At 39.1% G+C, this 21,945-nt stretch overlaps 1 protein-coding gene across 3 annotated transcripts in view; it reads right to left on the minus strand.

Annotated features, from left to right (window-relative positions):
- MRPL3 (mitochondrial ribosomal protein L3) overlaps positions 1–21,945 on the minus strand; it is a 66,958-nt gene that overhangs the window by 39,162 nt on the left and 5,851 nt on the right. For all 3 annotated transcript variants that reach the window (XM_005278649.5, XM_042841320.2, XM_065583637.1), the window contains exons 2-6: positions 17,677–17,855; positions 16,383–16,474; positions 16,006–16,104; positions 11,560–11,659; positions 8,064–8,124 (exon numbers count right to left, since the gene is read on the minus strand). In XM_005278649.5, the coding sequence (XP_005278706.1) occupies positions 8,064–8,124; positions 11,560–11,659; positions 16,006–16,104; positions 16,383–16,474; positions 17,677–17,855 (531 nt within the window). The remainder of the gene's footprint in view (positions 1–8,063; positions 8,125–11,559; positions 11,660–16,005; positions 16,105–16,382; positions 16,475–17,676; positions 17,856–21,945) is intronic.

The raw sequence follows: 21,945 nt of genomic DNA on the forward strand, positions 1-21,945 counted from the left end.
TGTGTGTGTTCTCTTTCCAAGGCATTTTCATAAGTGCTACTGAATTCTGGTTCCCAGTTCCACTGAAGTCTATTATGAAAAAGAATTTTTAAACTACACCATAAACTTTATGCTGGATTAAACACAGATATGATCACATTCAAAAATGCAAGCGACTACCAATTGACAATAATCACTGATTTTGTAAAACAGAGCATTTTACCACATTAAACAAACAAGACAAACAAAGAAAAGGGAAAACACTCACATACAGAAGCACCTGATCATGTGACTTTACCACACCAGCAAGACACGTAGCAAAAAGTGTTACTACAGAAAGATCACCTATCAACTTCAACTCCTATTTTCATCTCCAAAATGCCCTTCTATGGTAATGTACCTTTATTAGGCCTACCTCTGCTTTCATTTAGCAATATAAACATCCAGTGTTAAATCATTTAAAAATCGAAAAAGCATTCTTTGAAAAACAAAATGTTAGAAAGCAAAAAAAAAACCCCACAATCACAAGTTATTCTGTTTTTCTTGCCTTCTGAAGCAAAGTATGCCTAAATTTTACATGTCTTGGTCATTTAAACCTATCTAAAATGAAATGCAAGAAGCTAATAAAATGTAAGATTCACTTTTTTAGCTGTTTCCTCAAAAAAGCAACAACTTTCTGCTGTCAAAGTTAAGAGAAAAAATGAATAATGGCAAATTTGTTTTTCTTTAAAAACCAGCCACTGTAAAACTAATATTTTTAAAAACATGTAACCACCTCATCTCATATACCTGATGAATTTGGAATTAGGTTTTTGAGGAAAACAATTCTCTATTCACTGAAGTAACTAACAAACTTCTAAGAGCATTTCCAGAAGTTTTAAAAGTTACAAATGAGTTCAGACTATATATTACTTCATGGATCAGATCTCAGTGAAATAGTGCAGAGCCAAGTGCAAAGCTTTTTGATTGCTTTTCATTATTTTTCTTCTTGACTAAGATGGAAAGTAAGATTGCACCCTTGCAATAAATGCTTTTTAGGTTAACTCCAAAACAAAGAGCTTTTTAGGAAAAGAAAAATAAGGTTTATCAAGAATTGTTAGACCTCAGAGTGCACTAAACTAGTAATTTTAACATACTGAATTTTCAATATCGTCTCACAAAGGCTTATTTTTGAGTATAACTTGATCAGGGGATGAGAGTGTGTAAAGATTCACTGTAATACTGCATACAACTCATTCTGTTTGTGAGATTAAATTTAAAGAATTATATTCTACAATGTTCTTTAAACATCTAGATGAAAGGAACCCATTTCTCTAAAAGAAATCTAACACATTATACATAGTAGCAGCACTATGGTTACACATCTAATCCAGAGACCCTGAATTTTGGTACTTCAATTATGGTGTATTTTGCTGTAATCTGGAAGAATGCATTACGGTAAGAATGCTAGTGGCTTTCCACCAGCTATAAAATACAATTGTATCTGTCACAACTGCACTATACTTAGGAAATATTTCTTTAATATTGGATTTAAGACTCTAGAGCCCTTAAAAGTGTTGTGCATGAAGCTCTGTGAACATAAAAATACATTTTTAAAAGCAAGTTTACATTTATTGGCAAAGCTAGTGAATTCTAAGGAATTATTGGCTTTAAGTTTATAATGGCAATAGCTGGATGAGACACAAATGCTGCAAAAATAGCTAAGGACAACTGCCACTGTCATTTTTCATCACTTTCAATTCACAAGCTATCAAAATACTCAAAATGTATGAAATTACCTTTTGTGCCTCTTTGAACTTTGGTAATGTAGGAACAACCTCTGAGAAGGACTGAGGATCTAAAACCTATGGGTTTTCTTAAGTTATGCAAGAAGAGCGAAAAATACTGTGTAGAAAAGAAGTCATGATAAAGAACAAGGCGGATGGAATATATACAGAGAGTGTGTGGAAGGTGGGAGCTGAGCATGAGAGAACAGAAGTCCCAGTCACAGGAATAATAGCAAACTACACAGTTCAACAACCAAAAAGCAGAGTAGACTCAGCAACCCCATTCATTATGTTACTGGGAAGGGAAGTATGCCATTCCATCCCCTTACACAAGGGGTAGGCAAACTTTTTGGCCCAAGGGCCACACTGGGGTTGCAAAACTGTATGGAGGGCTGGGTAGGGAAGGCTGTGCCTCCCCAAACAGCCCCCTCCCACTTCCCGCCCCCTGACTGCCCCCCTCAGAACCTCTGACCCATCGAACCGCCCCGCTCCTTGTCCCCTAACCGCCCCTTCCCGGGACCCCCACCCCTAACTGCCCCACAGGATCCTACGCCTATCCAACCCCTCTTGTTCCCCGTCCCCTGACCCCTATCCACACCCCCACCCCCTGACAGGCCTCCCCGGGACCCCAAACCTATCCAACCCCCCTGTTCCCCTTCCTCTGACCCCCCCACAGAACCTCCACCCCCCCCATCCAACCACCCCCTGCTCCCTGTCCCCTGACTGCCTCCCGGGATCCCTCGCCCCTTCTCCAACCCCACCCCTGCCCCAGTCCCGGCCCCTTTACCATGCTGCTCAGAGCAGCATGTCTGGCCAGAGCTAGACACGCTGCCGCTCTGCTCAGCAGGAGCTCACAGCCCTGCCGCCCAGAGCGCTGCCCACGCGGGGGAGGGACCAGGGGCTAGCCTCCCCGGCCGGAAGCTCAAGGACCAGGCAGGATGGTCCTGTGGGCCGGATGGGGCCCGTGGGTCATAGTTTGCCCACCTCTGTCTTACACAGATACTTGAGTTCGTGAAAAATGTCATATCAGTGAACTGAAGCAGTGACACATTATGACCTATTCGCTGAAAGAGTAGTATTTTCTATAGTAGTGTATAGCAGCATTTTGTGGGAGACAGAGAATGAGAAAGCGAGTTTAATCAATAGGTCTTCCACAGTCAGGAGAGAATCACTGCCGTTCTAAACCCTTCGTTGCAGGCATATTTTTAATGACAAATACATAAAGTAGTTGTAAACTACTATAAAGTAGAACTTTCTGTATACCCAGGCAGCATTTCCAATCACAACCCATGGACTATCTCATGCTGAAAGCATGGGACAGGAAGCATTACAACTCATTAGTAACCAGCATCTCCAAAACTCTTTCAATGTTCACAGCGATTGAAGATCAGTATTATCATTATTTGTATTACTGTAGTGCCTAGGAGCCCAAGACCCCATTATGCTAGGTGTTGTACACAAACAGAGCAAAAAGACAGTCTCTGCCCCAAAGGGTTTACACTAAGTAGAAGACAAGAGATAACAGATGGATACAGATCAATGAGGAAGTACAAATAAACAATGAGAAAATATTAGTCAACATGACAGACAGTGGTCTCTGCTCACTAACAGGTAGCGTTGTATTGTTAAAGCTAATCCACACAAAATTGGAAGTGGGCCTAGCCACTTCACAGTTATAAATCCCATAGAACCATGTTTGATGCAACTGGGTTCTGACGGACATCTGACCTAGTTAAAGCAAACTAAAGTTTTGTATTAGTTAAAGCTAATAGTTCTTCCCATGACAAAATGGTTTGCCTACCCACTACTATATAGCTCAAGTGTATCTGTATCAATGCATTCTGTCTAAACAGCTAGTGGCAGCCCAAAACATTGTGGGCATTTTTCAAGGAATCTCCTTGCCCCCAACAGCTCAAAGATTTCTGGGATTTTTTTTATACCATCACTCACTGAGCATTGCACTTATTAATGACTGCATCCATTAAAAAGGCTTAGAATTAAACTAAAAAGATGGGAACATAAGTGTTTTAGAGGCAATGTTGGATGACACTGAATGGAAGCAAGTAAAGGGCACAAAGGGGAAACTGAATGTATTCAAAGATAATGTAATGTTTGCCAAGGGGTCATGAGGCAATCTAATGCTAAATATAGAATTACAGAAAAGAAGCCAATGTAGATTAGCAAAACACACACAAAAAAAGTAGAGGTAAAAAGAGGTACAGGAAGAAATTTATAACACATCAGATACAGAGGAGCACTGGAAAGATTAGAAATCACATTGAGAGCAAAACATGATAAGAAAACCTACAGTTAATAATGAGAATTAAGAATTTAAGAGTAATTCCTATATTAAGAGCTGCATATATAGGTTATATGGATCAGACTACCAAAAGCAGCATTAGGAATAACTAATTTAGCTATCTGGTTTTAAAAATTATCAGGCAAATAACTGGAGAGAAAAGATATTCTAGATTACAACTCTTAACTCAAAAGATGGGGTGGATCAGCCACACAGACTGAAAGAGGCCAGGAAACCAGTTCTATATTTAGTTTCCCAGTAATTCTAAATAGCATCTAGCAAGCTATATCGGTAAATTATATATGATCTTTAACACGCTCTCACCTCCACAAGGAAACTTTTCATATATCTTGATTTGTTTTTTTAAATACTGCTGACATCTATTTCATAGAACACCTTAATTATTAGATAGCACCTTTGTTGTACACCTCTACCCTGATATAACGCGACCCGATATAACATGAATTCGGATACAACACTGTAGAGCAGTGCTCTGGCTGGGGCGGGGCTGCGCACGCCGGTGGATCAAAGCAAGTTTGATATAATGCGGTTTCACCTATAACGCGGTAAGATTTTTTGGCTCCCGAGGACAGTATTATATCGAGGTAGAGGTGTACCTGGAAATGTACAGACATAGCTCCTGCCCCGGGAGCCTTCCTATCTAGACATTTAGGATGACCCTTTAGCTTCTGAGAAATTATTTTTAATTTATAAAAAAAAGCAAAGCACTCAGGGGCTTTTTTTGAAGTGTTCTAAAAACAATTATCACCTATGTTCAATTAAGGTACTAATGATACAGTGCTTTGCAAACAAGCTGCTTTGTTAATAGGACTAGTCTTCCAAGATAGATAGAAAGGTGATTTTAATATGCTGCCACGTCCCACAAACATAACAGACGCAAGGATTTACTTTCCTATTTCTACCAAAAAATAGATTTTAATTGATACCTCACCTACTCTGGTCTGAAAGATTGGACAGTCTAAGAGATTTTTCTACATATATTGTCCAAGATTGATACGGTTTCTGGATGTTATAGGCATTGAACTTTGATTTTATTATATATATATATATATATATTCTTTAAAGACCTTCGTTTCCAAAGCTGGTATCTACCCCCACATACACACGGTCCATCCCAGAACATTACACTTTTCTGGGGATTTTTTCTAACAAACAAAAATAAAGGCTTGTTTACACAGGAAAATTGACCGGCATAGCTATAATGGAATAAGATATGCTGGTATAGCTATGCAAGAATAATTCCCAAATGAAGTTACTTATTTCAGAGTAGAATAACTCTGCACAGGGAGTTATTCTAATATAGCTACAGCTTATTCCACTGCAGCTATCCCAGTCCATTTCCCCATGTAGACACCCCATAATGCTTTGTATTTTCAAAGCACTGAACAAAATATTAGCCAATTAAATCTCTCACTCTTATGGAAGCAGTTAGGGATTTCCAGTTCACAAAAGGGGAGTAGACCCAGGGCCTGCTTGGGAGTACATCATGACACAAATGCACTTTATTGAAATAAGGAGATTGGAATCCCCAATTGTCTAGACCAGTGGATATTATGCATGTCTCAGAAAGGATAAAACTGATTTTTGGTGGCAAGATGCACCCTCTATCATTTGAACCATAAACTAGTATTCACAGTGGTGTGAGAATAAACCATTCCTCCCACCATACAAGGAAAGGTATAGCGATGCTTGTTAGCAGAGAAGAAAGGCTGGGATGTGGAAAAAAATTTAACAGACCACATACTGTAGGTGTCTGGCAGCCGTGTTGCTCCCACACACCGCATGTTTATTCAAAATGCCGCTGCTGGGGTCATTTCCTGACCTGCCATTCTGACCACATTAACCCTCTCTTTTTGCATCCCTCCACTGGCTCTCCCTCCTCCACCAAATCAATCACAAGTTCTGTGTCTTTGCATTAAAGGCCCTTGACTCTTTATCCCCATCCTCTATATCAGATATATGGCAGCCTTGATTGCCTGCTTATGGGCTTCTTTCTCCAGTGCCTCTGAATTTTATCCCATCTGTTTCACATGCATGGGGAAAACTCCCCATAAATTACTGTAAACCTCCACCTTATCCTCTACAAAAACTACCTCTCTGCCCTGATGCTGACAAAGTATTCAGGTCTGACATTGGCTAGAAAAGTGATGATTGCAGTTTTTCCGCTAAACATCCTTCTAGCCCACCCTTCAGCCAGTGTGTCTGTTTCATCCAATTGTTATATCCCATCTGTCACGTCAATTGTGAGCACTCTCAGGCAGAAACTGTTGTCTTTGTTACATATCTGAATAGTGCCTACAACAGGCTCCCACTCCATAATTGAGAGTCCTAGGACAATGTAGAACAAATAAAATATCTTCCTAAATAGCGCTCCACCTGCCCCTCATATAATATGGTAATATCAGAGCACCTATGCTGAATGGTATGCTTTGGCACACACTCTAGCAATATGGTGATATGGAAGAAAAGTGCTAAATCAACAAAAATAAGTGTTAAAAATAGTCATTTGTTCCAACTAAAATAGCCCTCCTTCATGTTTAGGTATGGCGAAATGACATCTACATTTATTTAATAAAAACAGAATGGTGAAATCAGTAAATATTGATTGTGATTAACAATGCAATTCACCTGTTTATATTTCAGTAACTAGAAAACGGCCATTATAAGCCTAATTTTCACCACTTTTTTTAACTTCACCAACTCCTTGAAATTTCTCACAAATGCTTCGCTGCCAAAAAAGTTATTTGACACTGGAGTTTTTTTGTTTGTTTTTTTTAAATATAGGGAAGTCTGGCAAGAAGTTTGTGAGAAACTTGGGGGGGTGGGGAGGGGAAAATTGAACAGATGGTAATTATTTGAAACGTATCTCAAAAAAATAGGTGAAGTAAAAACACTAAGTTTAGCTTAGTTTATTTGTTTTTTCTGAACAAGGAGTGGTTCCTTTTAATATTTTTTGGAAATCCTGGATTTGGGACTCTAGATTTGGTTCTATAGAACAATTCATGCCAAATTTTACTAACCTACAATTGCTATGGAGGAGAGTATTAAGAACGTCTGCAACTGAACTATGACACAAGAAATGGTGCCACCTCGTAGGGCTTGTCTACACTACCCACCAGACTGGTGGGCAGGGATCAATCCAGCAGACGTCGATTTATCGCGTCTAGTATAGACGCGATAAATCGACTGCTGAGCGCTCCCCCGTCGACTCCAGTACTCCACCAGAATCGCAAGCGGAGTCGACGGGAGAGCGTCAGCTGTCAACTAACCGCAGTGAAGACACCGTGATAAATAGATCTAAGTACGTCGACTTCAGCTACGCTATTCACATAGCTGAAGTTGCGTATCTTAGATCGACCCCACGCGGTAGTGTAGACAAGCCCATATAAAAGATTTACATTGGTATTTATATCATGCATATCCATTCTTTTTTGTCCCTCCTCTCACGCCTCCTCTCTCTTGCAATGTTTTTGTAAGACTCCTCTTCTGCCTTTCAACTTGAAACAATTTCCTACCTAAAGTGTTTTTCCCATTAATAAACTTTCATTAACATCTTTTTCCTTATCAAGTTACTTATCAGAAAATAGCAGCAGCCTTTAGTCATACAACAAGATCCTCTGGCCTCACTTTATACTGCTGTTGACTATAAGAATTAGAAAACCTACATGGGAATTTGGCAAGCGTTGTGAAGCACTGCAAACAATTTAAATTCAGCCTAACTCATACCCACAACTATCCTTGACCCAAACTCAGGAGAGAACCTTACACTGGAATGCCAACCATCTTTAAACACTAACAGTGAGACACACTCATTACACTGTACCATATTAATGAATGCATCCCGCACACAACCCCAGATTATTCTACAATTCATGTGTTTTTTTTCAATCTACCTTTGCCAACAATTAATGTTAGGACAAAAGAGAAAAGAAAAATAAATGACAAATATCTGAAAGGTAAATACATTAAATATATTAAAAAAAAAGTTAGGAACCTACGTTTTGGCAGTGACATCCACAAACTGCCCTGGACGGAAGTGAGCTGCATACAGAGGAGTACCTTAAAAAGGAGGGAAAATATACCATTCAATTAAGTGCTGAAACGTGAACCATTATCCTGTCAGCATCCACAGTTGTTAAAAATAATTTTAAAAAGGAAATCTTTTTTATTTAAATCCTGATGCTTTAAAAAAAAATTAATTTATGTATAATTACTTTATTTTCATCCCATTTTATAGTCTTAAATTGCTAAATTGGTTGTTTTGTACTTGTTTCTTTAGTCTCCCAATTATTAATACAATTTACCTAGAGATTTTTACAACTAAAAAGTTTCACACTTAAGATACTCATCTACACTGAAAAAGGCAAATCAAGGATACTTAATATCTTTATTAAGAGAATACAATAAGCTCAAACACAAAATAGACATGCAAATACCCTGTGCTAAGTTTGTAGCAGTTACATTTTCAGATCCGTTTTGAGACTGATTTTTTGCTCTTATTTTTGAAATTTTTGGGCTGTGTGTATAAAAAAAAGTTCTAAGTAACTTTGTTAATGTATTATACAACTAAATAATTTTTCAGTGTTAACAATGAAGCAATTTATTTTGATGTGACAAAGATTATGACACGAAGAAAAAAGTTTTTAATGAAAGTACAATTTTAGCCCCTTGTTCTGCAAACACAATGCATGTGCTTAAAATTAAATTCATGAGTAGTCCTATTAAAGCAAATGGGACTATTCATGCAAGTAAAATTACTTATCTGCTTAACTGCTTGCAGTATCAGTGCGTTAGTTTTCAATTTTTTGTTTATAGCAGTACTGTAAAATTAAAAAACAACATACCCTAATAATAGTGGCATTTAAAAAGAAGCTTTGATAATTTAGTTCTTTGTAAAACTAATTGAGAATTTAATTTATAAATCCTCAACTTGATTTAAATCAATTTAAAAACAAAATCAAGTAATTTAGATCACTCCACTCTATCAATGTCAGATTTGTCAGTTAATGCAGTTAGTGATGATGTGAGCCTCTACTAAATCACCAAGCAGAAAAATATCAACATCTAGTATAAATAAATAATGAAGTGTACTAGCCCCAACAAAAAGAGAGACAGACAGCCCAGGGCAAACAATTGAGATGAGGAAAGATGGAGAATGCCGCAGTAATGTTTGTAGTACATATTTAGGACTTTAAAAGCTCCCAACTTTCAGCCTTTGCTTCAATTATCAGACCACACTTTTTCCGTATGCCATGCTGGATACTACTAATGAGTAGCCGCAATAAAGTCTAAGATCTGTTTGTAAACTCTCTCTCTACTGGCTACCAAAGAAGTCATAATATTTTAAATAGACCATTAGGACCCTGTTTTATTAAAACTAATGATTAATAAATTAATAAAATGCCTGAAGCAAAATTATGTTGGCAAAAGCATGTAATATAAACAACCCAAATTCACATACTAATATATCCTGAAAAATTTAAAAAACAATTTTTATGAAGGTTAAACATCCAAATCTTCTGGTTACAAGACATAATTCTCAATGGAAACCAATGCTCCATTTTGCTGAATCCTTTCTGCCTCAAATAGTCTGAAACAATGGCATTTCAAGAGGTACCTAATTCGTCTCAACCAGGGAAGCACAGAGAAGACTGAAACCTCTTAAACGGCAACTTTTCCAACCTCCTGCAAAACATCACTTATGGTGTCCCTATAAGAGTGCCAAAAGTCCTTTTGGGAAGTGTATTCACATTCATTTTTAACACCGATTTGCATTGTAGCTAGTTTGAATTAAACAACTTTTCCAAGGGGTGGAACTGATTTGCTACGAAAACGAGAAATGGCGAAAGACAACAATTTCTTTCTCCACCCACAGAAAACAAAGGCCATTTTCTATTTTCCTTCTTTTCAGAAATTTGATTTGGTCCCAGTGATAGAGGGGAAAAATGATTTTTTAAATTCATTTTCATACCTACAAATCAATCGCACCTTAATGTAGGCTGACCAAATAGCAAGTGTGAAAAATCAGGACAGGGGGTGGGAGGTAACAGGAGCATATATAAGAAAAAGCCCCAAATATAGGGACTGTCCCTATAAAATCGGGACATCTGGTCACCCTCCCTTAATGTCTTCTGTTTATGTAAGTCTAAACCAGCGGTCGGCAACCTTTCAGAAGTGGTGCGGCGAGTCTTCATTTACTCATTTTAATTTAAGGTTTAGAGTGCCGATAATACATTTTAACATTTTTTAGAAGGTCCCTCTCTCTCTCTAAGTCTATATATAATATAACTAAACTACTGTTGTATGTAAAGTAAACAAGGTTTTCAAAATGTTTAAGAAGCTTCATTTAAAATTAAATTAAAATGCTGATCTTAAGCCACCGACCTGCTCAGCCCGCTGCCAGCCTGGGGTTCCATTCACCTAGGCCGGCAGCCAGCTGAGAGGGGCCGGCAGCTGGGACCCCAGCTGGCAAGGGGGTGGCAGCCAGAATCTCGGGCCGGCAGCCAGAACCCCAGACCGGCAGCGGGCTGAGTGGGGCCATGGGCCAGGACCCCAGACCGGCGGCGGGCTGAGCAGGGCCGGCACCCCAGACCAGTAGTGGGCCGAGTGGCTCAGCCCGCTGCCGGTCTGGGGTTCCATCCACTGGGTCCTGGCTGCTGGCCCCGCTCAGCCCGCTGCCGGTCTGGGGTTTGGGCTGCCAGGCCCTTGCCAGCTGGGGTCCCAGCCACCAGCCCCGCTCAGCCCACTGCCAACCTGGTGCTCAGGGTTGGGGGTGGGGATATGGAGAGTGCAGGAGTCAGGACAGGGGGTGTGGGGAGTGCAGGAGTCAGAGGAGGGGGCATGGGGGGGCTGGGTATGTGTGGATGGTGCAGGAATAAGGGATGGGGTCGTGGGGGTGGATACAGGGGGCTGGGGTGCAAGGGTCAGGGCAGAGAGGGGCTGGGATCAGGGGGGTGCTCCCAGCCCCCTACCCCCTGAGCGGCTCACGGCAGGGGGCTGGAGGGATACGCCCCGCTCCAACCCTCCTTCCTCCTGCCTCTTCTCTGCCTCCTTACCGGTCTGAGCAGCGAGGGCATTGGGGCTGCTATTCTCCCCTCCCTTGCAAGGGCGATCGGCGGCAGGGAGGGAGAGGAGGCGGGACTCGACAGCACGCTGGGGGAAGAGGCAGGGGAGAGGGAAGCCTGGCTGCCGGCAGAGCCTGCCGTACAGCAGCAGCCGGCAGGACAAAGCTTGCTTCTGCTCCCGCCAGAGACAGCAGTAGGTGGTGGCAGAGAAGAGCGGGCTGGGTCGGGCAGGATTTTTAATGGCACGCTGCTGCCTGCCAGGGTCCGGCCCAGCCCACTGCCGGGGCTGAGCGGGACTCCAGCAGGCAGCAGCGTGGCATTAAAAATCATCTTGCATGCCGTCTTTGGCACTCGTGCCATAGGTTGCCGACCCCTGGTCTAAACCAAGAATAAGTCATACATGTAATGTATTCCAGCTCAAAAAGATTACCTGGCTTAATTATAGCATTATCTGACACCTTAAATATTGTAGTTTTCTGCTTTGGTGGTACTCCTGCTTCTCTGAAAACCTCCAATGCAGACTCTGGTTTCTGAAAGAAAGAGCACCCATAAAAACAAGTGAACTTAAATTATAAATTCATTATAAATTCAGTGAACATCAGAAAAATGTTTACAACTGTTAACACTACTTAAAAAACAAATGCCATATTGTATTTTTACTTTCAAGTAAGACTTTTAACTTTATATTAAATTACTGTAGCATAATTTCTTCATGAACTTTCTATTTTCCATTGTTGGAGCTCATTTGACCCATCAATCTCATCATATGATCACTGCACATTGAGACTGTGTCACTAACACCAAGGGATCTGTACAAACTTCCAGAGCTAGGAGGGAGAAGCCAGTCATCACTTTTTTCATGTACACAAATATTTATTAGTGCTTTTTAAATTTGTATTTATAATACATTTTCACTAACCGTAGAGTAATTTAAAGTCTAATCTTTATTTCAGATGTCATTATAAATGCACATTTGTACTAATGACACACCTTGTGGCACTGTAAAAAGGTATGTAGTTTAATAGACAGTAAACCCTTCAGGGCATGGACATAATCTAAGGCCCTGATCTTGCAGGGACTTCTTGAAATACTTAACTTTACAAAAGTCAGTAGTTCCACTGAAGCAAAGGGGGCTTCACATAGCACAAGGATCCACTGCATAGTCAGAGTTTGAACAGCAGAAGACCCCAAGAACATTTATTTTTATTTAAAATAGACCTCTCTCATTTAAATGACAATCTTTGGTTACAAATGAGAGCTTTTTATTTTATCAGACACATCAGCAGCTGCCTTTTAGAAACATTACAGTACTGAAAGAGAACCAGCCAAATGGAAACCATGTGTATGAAAACTGAAGTTGTATACAGTGGCTCAGCTGAGATTTTCCTTCAAATGAAACCTCCTAGAAAGCAATTTAAACAACTGACAGCAGTGTCACACTTGGATAATTCCATCTGTGAGGGGGTCACTTTTAAAAAGTTCTCTGAAATTATCCTTTTCCCAATAAAAACACTTCTCTGAACTTTCAGACAAATTGATCTGGACACCCCTTAAGGCCGTTTAGCTTCATTTGAAAAATCAGCATATTGCCCATGATTTTATTAATAACTATATGTAAATACATTTTATAAGAACAGCAAAAAACATATGTTTGGTTAGAAACCAATCGATAAAATTCCTTTGATTTCTAATTGATTAGTGGCCAACAAAACAAATCACCTTTATGAAAAAGTCCATCCTCCACTCAAGTATGAATGTTGATATAGAGTTCAGCAGTTCACTATTTTTTAAAAATGATTTGCTAACTTGCATTCATATAGTAAAACATTTTAAACAAAAGATTTTTAAAATAATCGTGAGTAATCTATTTATATATTTTCCAAAGCTGGTTGTATTATTGGTCTGATGACTGATCACATGTATACTGTACTACAGTGCATGCAGAAGTGAAAAATAAAATAGGTATCTCCTTTATCAGATGTATTTAAGTAAGCCTTGATTTAGATTGGAAAGTAAAATTATATTTGTTTAGCTGACCAGAAACTGAATGCTTAACAGTATATTCAAAATGGGCTTGTGAGCAGGATTAGAATGACTGGGGGGGGGAAAAAAAAAAAAAAAAAAAAAAAAAACACCACATACTGAAGTCATCAAGGGATAAGAAAGCTTTTTTCCATTTTTCACCAAAACATCTGTCTATAGCTTTCTATTGCCCGACTTCAGCAAATGAAACAAAATTTCATCAAGTGCTCTAATGGACGAAGACAAAGGTAGGTATTTTTATGTACACAATATCACATAGCTTCCTTGCAAAAATGGGGAAAAACAGATTTTTAAATGGCAACATTAGAGAGGATATTGAATATGTTCTCAAGTGAATACCATTTTTAAAGGTCTATTGGAAGCATACTGAGTAGAACAGTATAGACTGTTGCAAATCAGACTACATCTACAAAATGATTAATAGACCTCAAAACCAGAGTTTGTTTATTTTTTAAAGTCATTGATAAAACAGTCATAGTACCATGCATTTTGGGAAGGAGACCAATTAACTGTGCATTAAAAAAAATAATTTACAAAGTTTATCCACTTGGAACACAATGGCATTTGTCAAGCTAAAAAAAATCCACATTCCTAAAAATGTATTTAAATTTTTTTTAAATAATTTGACATTTAAAAGAAATACATGAAACCTTCATTGTTAGTGAAATTACTAAGGGATTCATCAGACAATTCACTAAAGTGAGTCACAGTCAAAATCTGGGGAGGACAGATGTTACTATGGGGAACTAATGAAAAATTAATTATGCTGACAACACAGGACTAGTTTTCCACAGTTTAGCTTTTCGAACTCATATTTGGAAGAAAACAATGAAGTGATAAATATAAAAAGAGGATGAAACTTCAAGTTTAAATGTAAACCAGAAAAAGGTATCATTATTATATTTGCAGAGTCCATAACAAGTGTAAACTGTACACAAATAAAATAACCTGTGTCAAATTCTTTTAAGCTATGTAATTTTATGGAACAAATTTACTCCAGATTCAACCTCAGAAGTTACCAGGCAAGGTCCAGATCTACATAAACTTATTCAACCATATCCATTAAAATAAATAAATAAATAAATAAATAAAAAATAAATAAAATAAAAACCTAATTAATAGAATTATCTAGAAAAAAGCAACAATTTCCTATTAAGGAACATAGATAATGTAATAAACAATAGTCAACAATCTGATATTTTAGATCAGGGGTTCTCAAACTGGGGGTCCAGGACTCCTCAGGAGGTCGCAAGGTTATTACATTGGGGGTCACGAGCTGTCAGCCTCCACCCCAAACCCCGCTTTGCCTCCAGCATTTATAATGGTGTTAAATATATTAAAAAGCGTTTTTAATTTATAACGGGGGTGGGAGGTGAGGTGTCGCACTCAAAGGCTTGCGGTGTGAAAGGGGTTACAAGTACAAAAGTTTGAGAACCAATGTTTTAGATCATTGTGCATCAAAGGTATACAGATCACAATAAGAGCAGTTTAAATTGGACATGTGATTGCATGAATCCTATATTCTCCATGGACTGAATGCATTTCGTTACTCAGCCAAGCAAGAAGACCCTGTTGAGCAGTCAGGACTATCACGCATGCATTCCTTCATAGGTGTGCTTCCCTGGTGCACCACCAGCAGTTTCAAAATGACTAGATTCATATGATTTTTGTCAGTCTTGATCTAACACAGCCAGGAACACTGGTCTAATTTCACCAAGTGAAAAATGTTCCTCTAGTAGCGGACATGCACCAGAGAGATAAGACATGTGGAAACCAAAGTGAACATTGGTGAGATGTGCACACGCAAGCATTAAATAAAACTAAGATTTTGGGTATTATCCCTACTAGAAAAACTGAGGTACAAGCCCTCAAGGAAAAACAAACAGATCTCCAAATAAGCCATTAATGCCTTTTTGTATCTGGGTCAAACAGAGATGACGGCAAGAACAATGCAAAGAGAAGTGTGATACTGTTTTGTAAACATAATGAATCACAAAAAAAAAAAAAAAAAAAATGTGCTCTTTTGAAGGAAGGCTAGGTTTCCCATCATGATTCAATCTTTCCCCCTGGGATTGACAAAACTGCTAAATTGCTTCAACCATTGAAGACTGACTTGGATTTCTGCATCAGACATCTAGAGCTGTTAAACAAATTAGTGGTTTGTGGCACCGTCATTTATAAGCTATGTTCACAACTGTGCATATTTTAAGTTTAAAGTTTAATTCTTCTTTCAGGAATATTATATGCAAATGAGCAAATAAAACAATGGTAAAATTAAAGCAGAAATGACTAAATCAGGATACATCAACCAACTATATAATGAGATTATCCAAAGGATTATCAGAATCAGTAACTCCCCTATTCCAGTGGTTTTTAAATTTGTGGGCCAAGATCCCAAGTTTGTAGAGCTAAGTACCTGCTCCCCCATCCACTACTACTACATGTTCCCATTTCCTGCAGTTCCCTCCATTACCAATAGAATACCATGCTTCAAAGAAGCTTTCAAAAATACAGCCTTCTACCATTTCCAAGAGGGGAAAAATGCTAATTGAGTTGTCCTCACTTCCCAGATTTTGGGGAAGGTTGGGTTGAAGGGAGGGAAGTGAGAATGGAGCCTTCCTCCTCCTCACCCAAACCACCTGATGGCACAAGTGTGTGACGGTGAGTGAGAGACAAAGATGAGCCTCCGAAACATGTATGGCTGCAGACTCATCTTTGACTAAACACCTTTTAATATATCACTGTTTTGTCTGAAAGCATTTATAATTACTGATCCTTATAGAAATAACAATTCTAAACAAAAAAAACAAAAAAAAGGAAGTAGTACACTTACATAAAAAGGAGATGAATTTTTCCCTCCAATGAGTAGGGTAGCTGTTTTTCCATTATACTCCTCCTTTGGTGTGTACTTTAAAACATGGCAGTCTTTCACCTTAAAAAATAAATCACAGTAAACAGGGTCTCAAAACAGACACATCTGCTCATATTTTAATTTAAATTAACAATAGATATTAAACAATGTGAGCAAAGTCACAGTCGACTCGATTTCATTTGTTTAATAGAAGACACAAAGTTCAAAGAGAACATTTTAACCATTTATAATGAAGCATCTTTCAATTAACTGTTCACCAGAAAGCCTACTAGAACAGACACGTGGAACAGACAGTATTCTTATGTAAATCCTAAAAGTAAAATCAGTATCTCTCTTACCTGAAGTAATGTGACAGCATGTCTTTCACCATCCTTGGTCCATAACGGAATCATTCCCAACTTTATTGCAACAAGGCCAACTCTGCGGGAACCTTTAGATCAAAACAAACCAAGCCCTTAACTTTAGACTAAATAACTGACAGAATCAGAGTCTGTTGTTCGTCAGGGTATGCTAGAAGATCTTCCCCCCCCCCATGGAGGGGATTGAGGGAGGCGAGAACAAGTTTTTAATTTTGTGGGCAGGTTCGGAATAGCAGGGTTTCTTAATGTACACTTATGTTTGTGCAGAGCAATACATGGGCTCAGTATTAATTACAATATATAATTTCTTGTTGAGAAGTCACTTCTGAAAAATACAAACATGACTTCCATTTTTGGCAAATCAGATGACTCTAAAACAAAAATTAAGTGTTACATGATAAACATTATTTCACTAGGTTCCACCCCTCCCCCTCTCGCTCTAAATATTTAAGTTTTTATTTTATTCTCAGCCACTGTATAACCTTTAAGGGTTCAGATGCTTAGGTCTTTAGCTTGAATCACAGAACCCTAAGAGGAATATTTAAGAAATAAATATTTTAAATGTGTGGGGAAAAAAGAGCAGCTCCAAATCTGTTATATAATATTTACGTATTGTGTCACTTAGTAGCCATTCTAAGTATATGAAGCAGTCATCTGCAATGCCAGAAGCTAGATTTTACCAGAAGTATCACTAAAGTCTTGGTCAGCACCACTGCTGCAACAATAAGATAATTAACTAACCATAAAAAAAAAAAAAAAAAAAATCTAGAAAATACGTTCATCTAAGACTGTGTGTCAGAGGGTTCCTGTGGACTCTGTGGGACCTTAAACACACAAGCTATGCTACCTAGTATGCTATCTCTTCTATGCAGTGACTGGGAGTCAATCTGTAGTCCCTTGTGGATCAGAAATGCTACCAAGCCAAAGTCCCTGATTTTGGAATGAAGTCGTTCACATCAGTCAACAGCAGCTAATTACGTGGTACTCTCTGATGTGTTCGTGACAGTCATATTCCAAGAGTATTGAAGCAAGACAGGTTTTGAGGGGGCTGTGGCTGGAAAGTGATGATAAATGTGTTGAAGCTGAAGGAGAAGATCCTCAGGAATAAGAGAGGAACTTGAAGACTAAAGTAGTGCTTTGGTCCTTGCAGAGGTAAAGAAAGTGACTAAAGTAACAAAGAAGAAACTTTATAGGACACCAGTTCAATATTATTTGTATACTGCAACAGCCCCATTGCGACTACAGCCAGAGCTGCATCTATTCATATACTAACCTGGTTCCCACGAGTGCAGTGGCCAAGGCTCATCTTTCAGTGGACACAGTTTACTGGCTGTTTGAGCTCTGTATTCTTCTGCTGTTAACTGCTTAAGGAACTGGGTGTTCTCTTCAGAAAGATGTTCATCCCACCAGGTGGTGCTATTAATATGCCTGACTATAAAGCACCAGGGACCCCTACCAAGTAAAAAAAAATAAAAAAGGAGAGGAGGGATTGGGGTTGCTATTAATGTATATAATGCCTTTTACTACTGCATCTCATCACAAAGATTACAAAAGAATTAAACATCATTAACAAGTCATGCTCAAGTGATGGCACTCAAACTGTCCCACCCTGATCATCCTCCTTCAGATAATCTTGCATTTAATTTACTAAACACAAACAAATCAAAATCAAAAATAGAATCAATAGGAGCAATCAACCACATGCTAAAACAATAACTCAGTCTCTTATCCTACACCCTAGAGCTCACTAATCTCAGGCACTAGTGGATAACCAAAGAGAAGCAAATTCCAAAATGGAAAATTTCAAGCTGAGAAAGCCACTGCTGGATTTCATTACCAGCCTCAAAAGAGGTTTTTAAAACCCAGGAACTCTCAACTAGCATAACAGCCCCCTCTCAACTGCCTTGACAGAGAATAAAGCAAGGGACTGCTTCCTAGGTAATCAGGTACCACACCATTTGGGGCTCTGAAGGACATCAACTCTACCTTACTTGCACCCAGAAGCAAACAGGAGCTCAGAACAGAGACTGAGTCACAATCACTACATGCTCATAGAAGATACCACAGACTTAGGAAGCAGGCAAATGTGCTTTGTACCAGATTAAAGACTTCGAGGTTGCCTTCATGTAGAGGATATTACTACAATCCAAGATGGAGGCAACCAAAGTCTGAATAACTGTTGCAAAGTATGTATCAGAGAGAAGCAATCATAAGCTTTGCCTTCACTAAGAAAAAAGGTGTGTCCTTACCACGAGTTAGCTAACACATGGTAACTAACATGAGGAAAAATCCTAGTGAAGACATGGCAGTTCTCATTTTAACATGTTATCAAGGCGTCCCTCTGGTGTTTACTTCACAACCTGCTAAAACATGTGAAAACTAGAAATGCCTTGTGTTGTGTTCACTAGGATTTTATCATGTGCTAGCTAACATGGTAAAACATACATTTTTCCTAGTGAGGATGAAACCATAGCCTCTTGATCAGCCATATATAAGTGGCACTATAGACCACTGTGGCTTCTTGAAAATCCAGAATTAGCGATGACTCCAGATGGACCGGCAGACTGAATTGTTTATGCAAAACGAAGTCCACACCCTTAATGTTTAGTGCAGACACTGCTTTAGCCCACTTCTTTATATTCTTCCCCATGTCAAGCATTGCTTCCATCTTAGCAAGATTAAGTCACAGCCTGTTTGCTTTCATTCACGTCCCTATGAAGGCCAAACACCGGGAAAAATAATGAAATTGTAGACAGGGCTTTGGAGCGGAGCCCAGAGCTGGAGCGCGGAGCAGCTCCGGAGCAGTGGAGCTGCAGGTTTTTGCCTGGAGCTGGAGCGGAGCCGGAGCACAGCTACAAAGTCCTGATTGTAGAATCTGATTTTCATGGAAGAATGATGTCTGGATGACATACAATGGTGGAGGAAGCCATGCAGAGATAATCATGGGCATAAAGATAGCAATGAAGGCAACGTCTCATACTCCTCTAGTTGCATTTATCCTGATCCACTGCCAAAAAAAACCAACCACTGATATGCCATATCCTTGGTTCCATATCCTACTTTAAAGCCAAACTGATGCATTCCTTAGACCTCCTGTGGAATTCGAGTGTTGCTCCATCAGTACTTCCTCATATTACAAACAAAACAGGGATATTCTTAAAAATCAGTGATGTCCTTGAGTGGATGGTTACCTATGTGTTATTGCACAGTATGAAGATTAGGGCAATTACTTCATACTGCCTCAGCATGGGAGAGCCTGCTTAGAGGATGCACACGAAGGGTACATCTACACTGCAATAAACACCCACAGCAGGCCAGAGTCAACTGAGTCTCTCAGTGTAGAGATTTGGGCTCAAGAAAGAGCCAGGGCTCTGGGAGCCTGTAACGGGGGAGGGTCCCAGAGCCCAGGTTGCAGCCTGAACCCAAACCAGGTTGGATAAAAATCAATGATTTTTTTTTAAATGGATTTTTTGATCAAATGCTTTTTGAGAAAAAAAAAGAACTTATCTAAAGATAGTTTTAGTTAAGATACATTATAGCTCAAAGATATCTCATCATGGAATAGGGATTATAAATTCTAATTCTATAGTATGAGACAATATAGTCATGTAATGTTTAAGAAAAAAGTTTTGTAAATGAGTTTCAATAGTTCATAGATTAGGGACCCAATCTTATGAGGTTCCAGGGGCTTCTGTATAGGTTATTTAAGTTAATCTTTCTAGCTACCAATGGGACTCAGTGCTCAGTCGAGAAGATACCATCAGAGATGCTTAGATCTGTAGTTCTCAAACTCTGGCTTTGTGTCTCTAGAGATAACATGCTTGTTAACAGCAAAAATGTTTTTAAATAAATAAAGTAAATAAATAATATAGAGACACCTCAACCCTGTTGTCCCTCTCTCTAATACTTACCTCTCTCTAAAAGTGCAAAGTTTCAAAAAGTTCAATGAATAGAAGATTGTTGGGGGTGGAATAGATCTGGACAAGGAGAAGTCTGGAGATAAATGTGAGAAGGGAGGGACAGGCAGTAGAAACAAAAGTGAAACTGTTTGAGCAGCATATTCCAGAAGTCTTGAGGTCTTTCTGAGTGCAGCCTTCATTATTTGAGATATACCATACCAGTCTCTCATTAGAAGGGAAAACCTACAATGGCAGCAGGCCGTAAGAGAGACCCAGTTTGGGAATATTTTAATAAAGTTCCTCTACCTGTGGGTAAGACAGGCATGCATGCAAAATGCAAAGAGTCAACAAAGAAATGCAAGGCCTGGTTGCCCAAATGAAAACATCATGAGAAGTGTTCCTTCTCAGGAGGAAGCTGCGTTGAAGATGGATGAAAGGAACATGTTTACCAACATGAAGATCTTGCATGTTCAGACTTTTTTATTTCAAACTTCTTTCTTAAGGACTGCCTGTCTTCCTTTTGGACTATTCTTGAATTCTCATGTTTGAGCAAATAAATGTAGTTGTTACTCAAGGATACTATCATTTTAGATGCAGTTGTGATAAAAAATAAATAGCTGAAATAGGCAGATCTTCCTTTTACAATTTCACCTTTAAAGTAGTGTCACTGAGTGTCAGTGAATGCAATGAGTAATACTAAATGAGCAGCATGGTAATAATAATTAAATAACTGCATTGACTTATTTTGTTTAGGAGAATCCATCCTCAACATACAGGATTCTGAAGACTATCCACCTTCAAGATCATCATCATTTTCTATAGTTTGAGTTATCTGCCAATGATAGTGTTTCAGTCACATCATGTATGTCACATAGCCACAGTATATCACCTGTAGCCAGGGGGGAAAAAAATCTCCATCATCCAGAAACCACCATAGATAAATTTGTGATAAGAACCAGCAGATTACAAAAAGTGGTAATTGATGAAAAATTGCCTGGTTTGTTTATGCAACAAACTCTCCTTTCCATAGGATTGAGAACCCACACTTCATTAACATGGTCCAGTCATTAGGACCAGGATACAGTCCACCCAACAGAGCAGATGACGCAGGCTGGATAAAGTGTCTGAAAGAGAAATTGAGCAGTGTGCAAAAGGTCTAGAGTAGGGGTGGCCAAACTGTGGCTCCAGAGCCACATGGAGCTCTTCAGAAGTTAATATGCGGCTCGCTGTTTAGGCACCAACTCCAGGGCTGGAGCTACAGGTGCCAACTTTCCAAAGCGCCAGGGGATGCTTACTGCTCAATCTGTGGCTCTTTGGCAATGTACATTAGTAAATTTTGGCTCCTTCGTAGGCTCAGGTTGGCCACCCTGGTCTAGAGGGTAAAATTGTTAACCTGAGTCTTGATGGGTGGAGCAACGTCCACAATGATCCTGTTGTATGTGCTTGTGTGAAAACAGAAGGGAATGTCTTCCTTACAGAAACAATTGATACATCAGGAAATGCACACACAGCAGAATACTTACAAGAAGTAGCAGTAAAAGCTATAACAAACTGAAAAAAATTCAAATGTCTAGTACACAGCTTGGTCACAAGACAATGCTGCAAATGTATCCAAGATGAGAAGAAATTATTTAGAAGAGAGT

The sequence above is a fragment of the Chrysemys picta genome, chromosome 2, assembly GCF_011386835.1.
Source record: "Chrysemys picta bellii isolate R12L10 chromosome 2, ASM1138683v2, whole genome shotgun sequence".
Classification (NCBI taxonomy): Eukaryota; Metazoa; Chordata; order Testudines; family Emydidae; genus Chrysemys; species Chrysemys picta.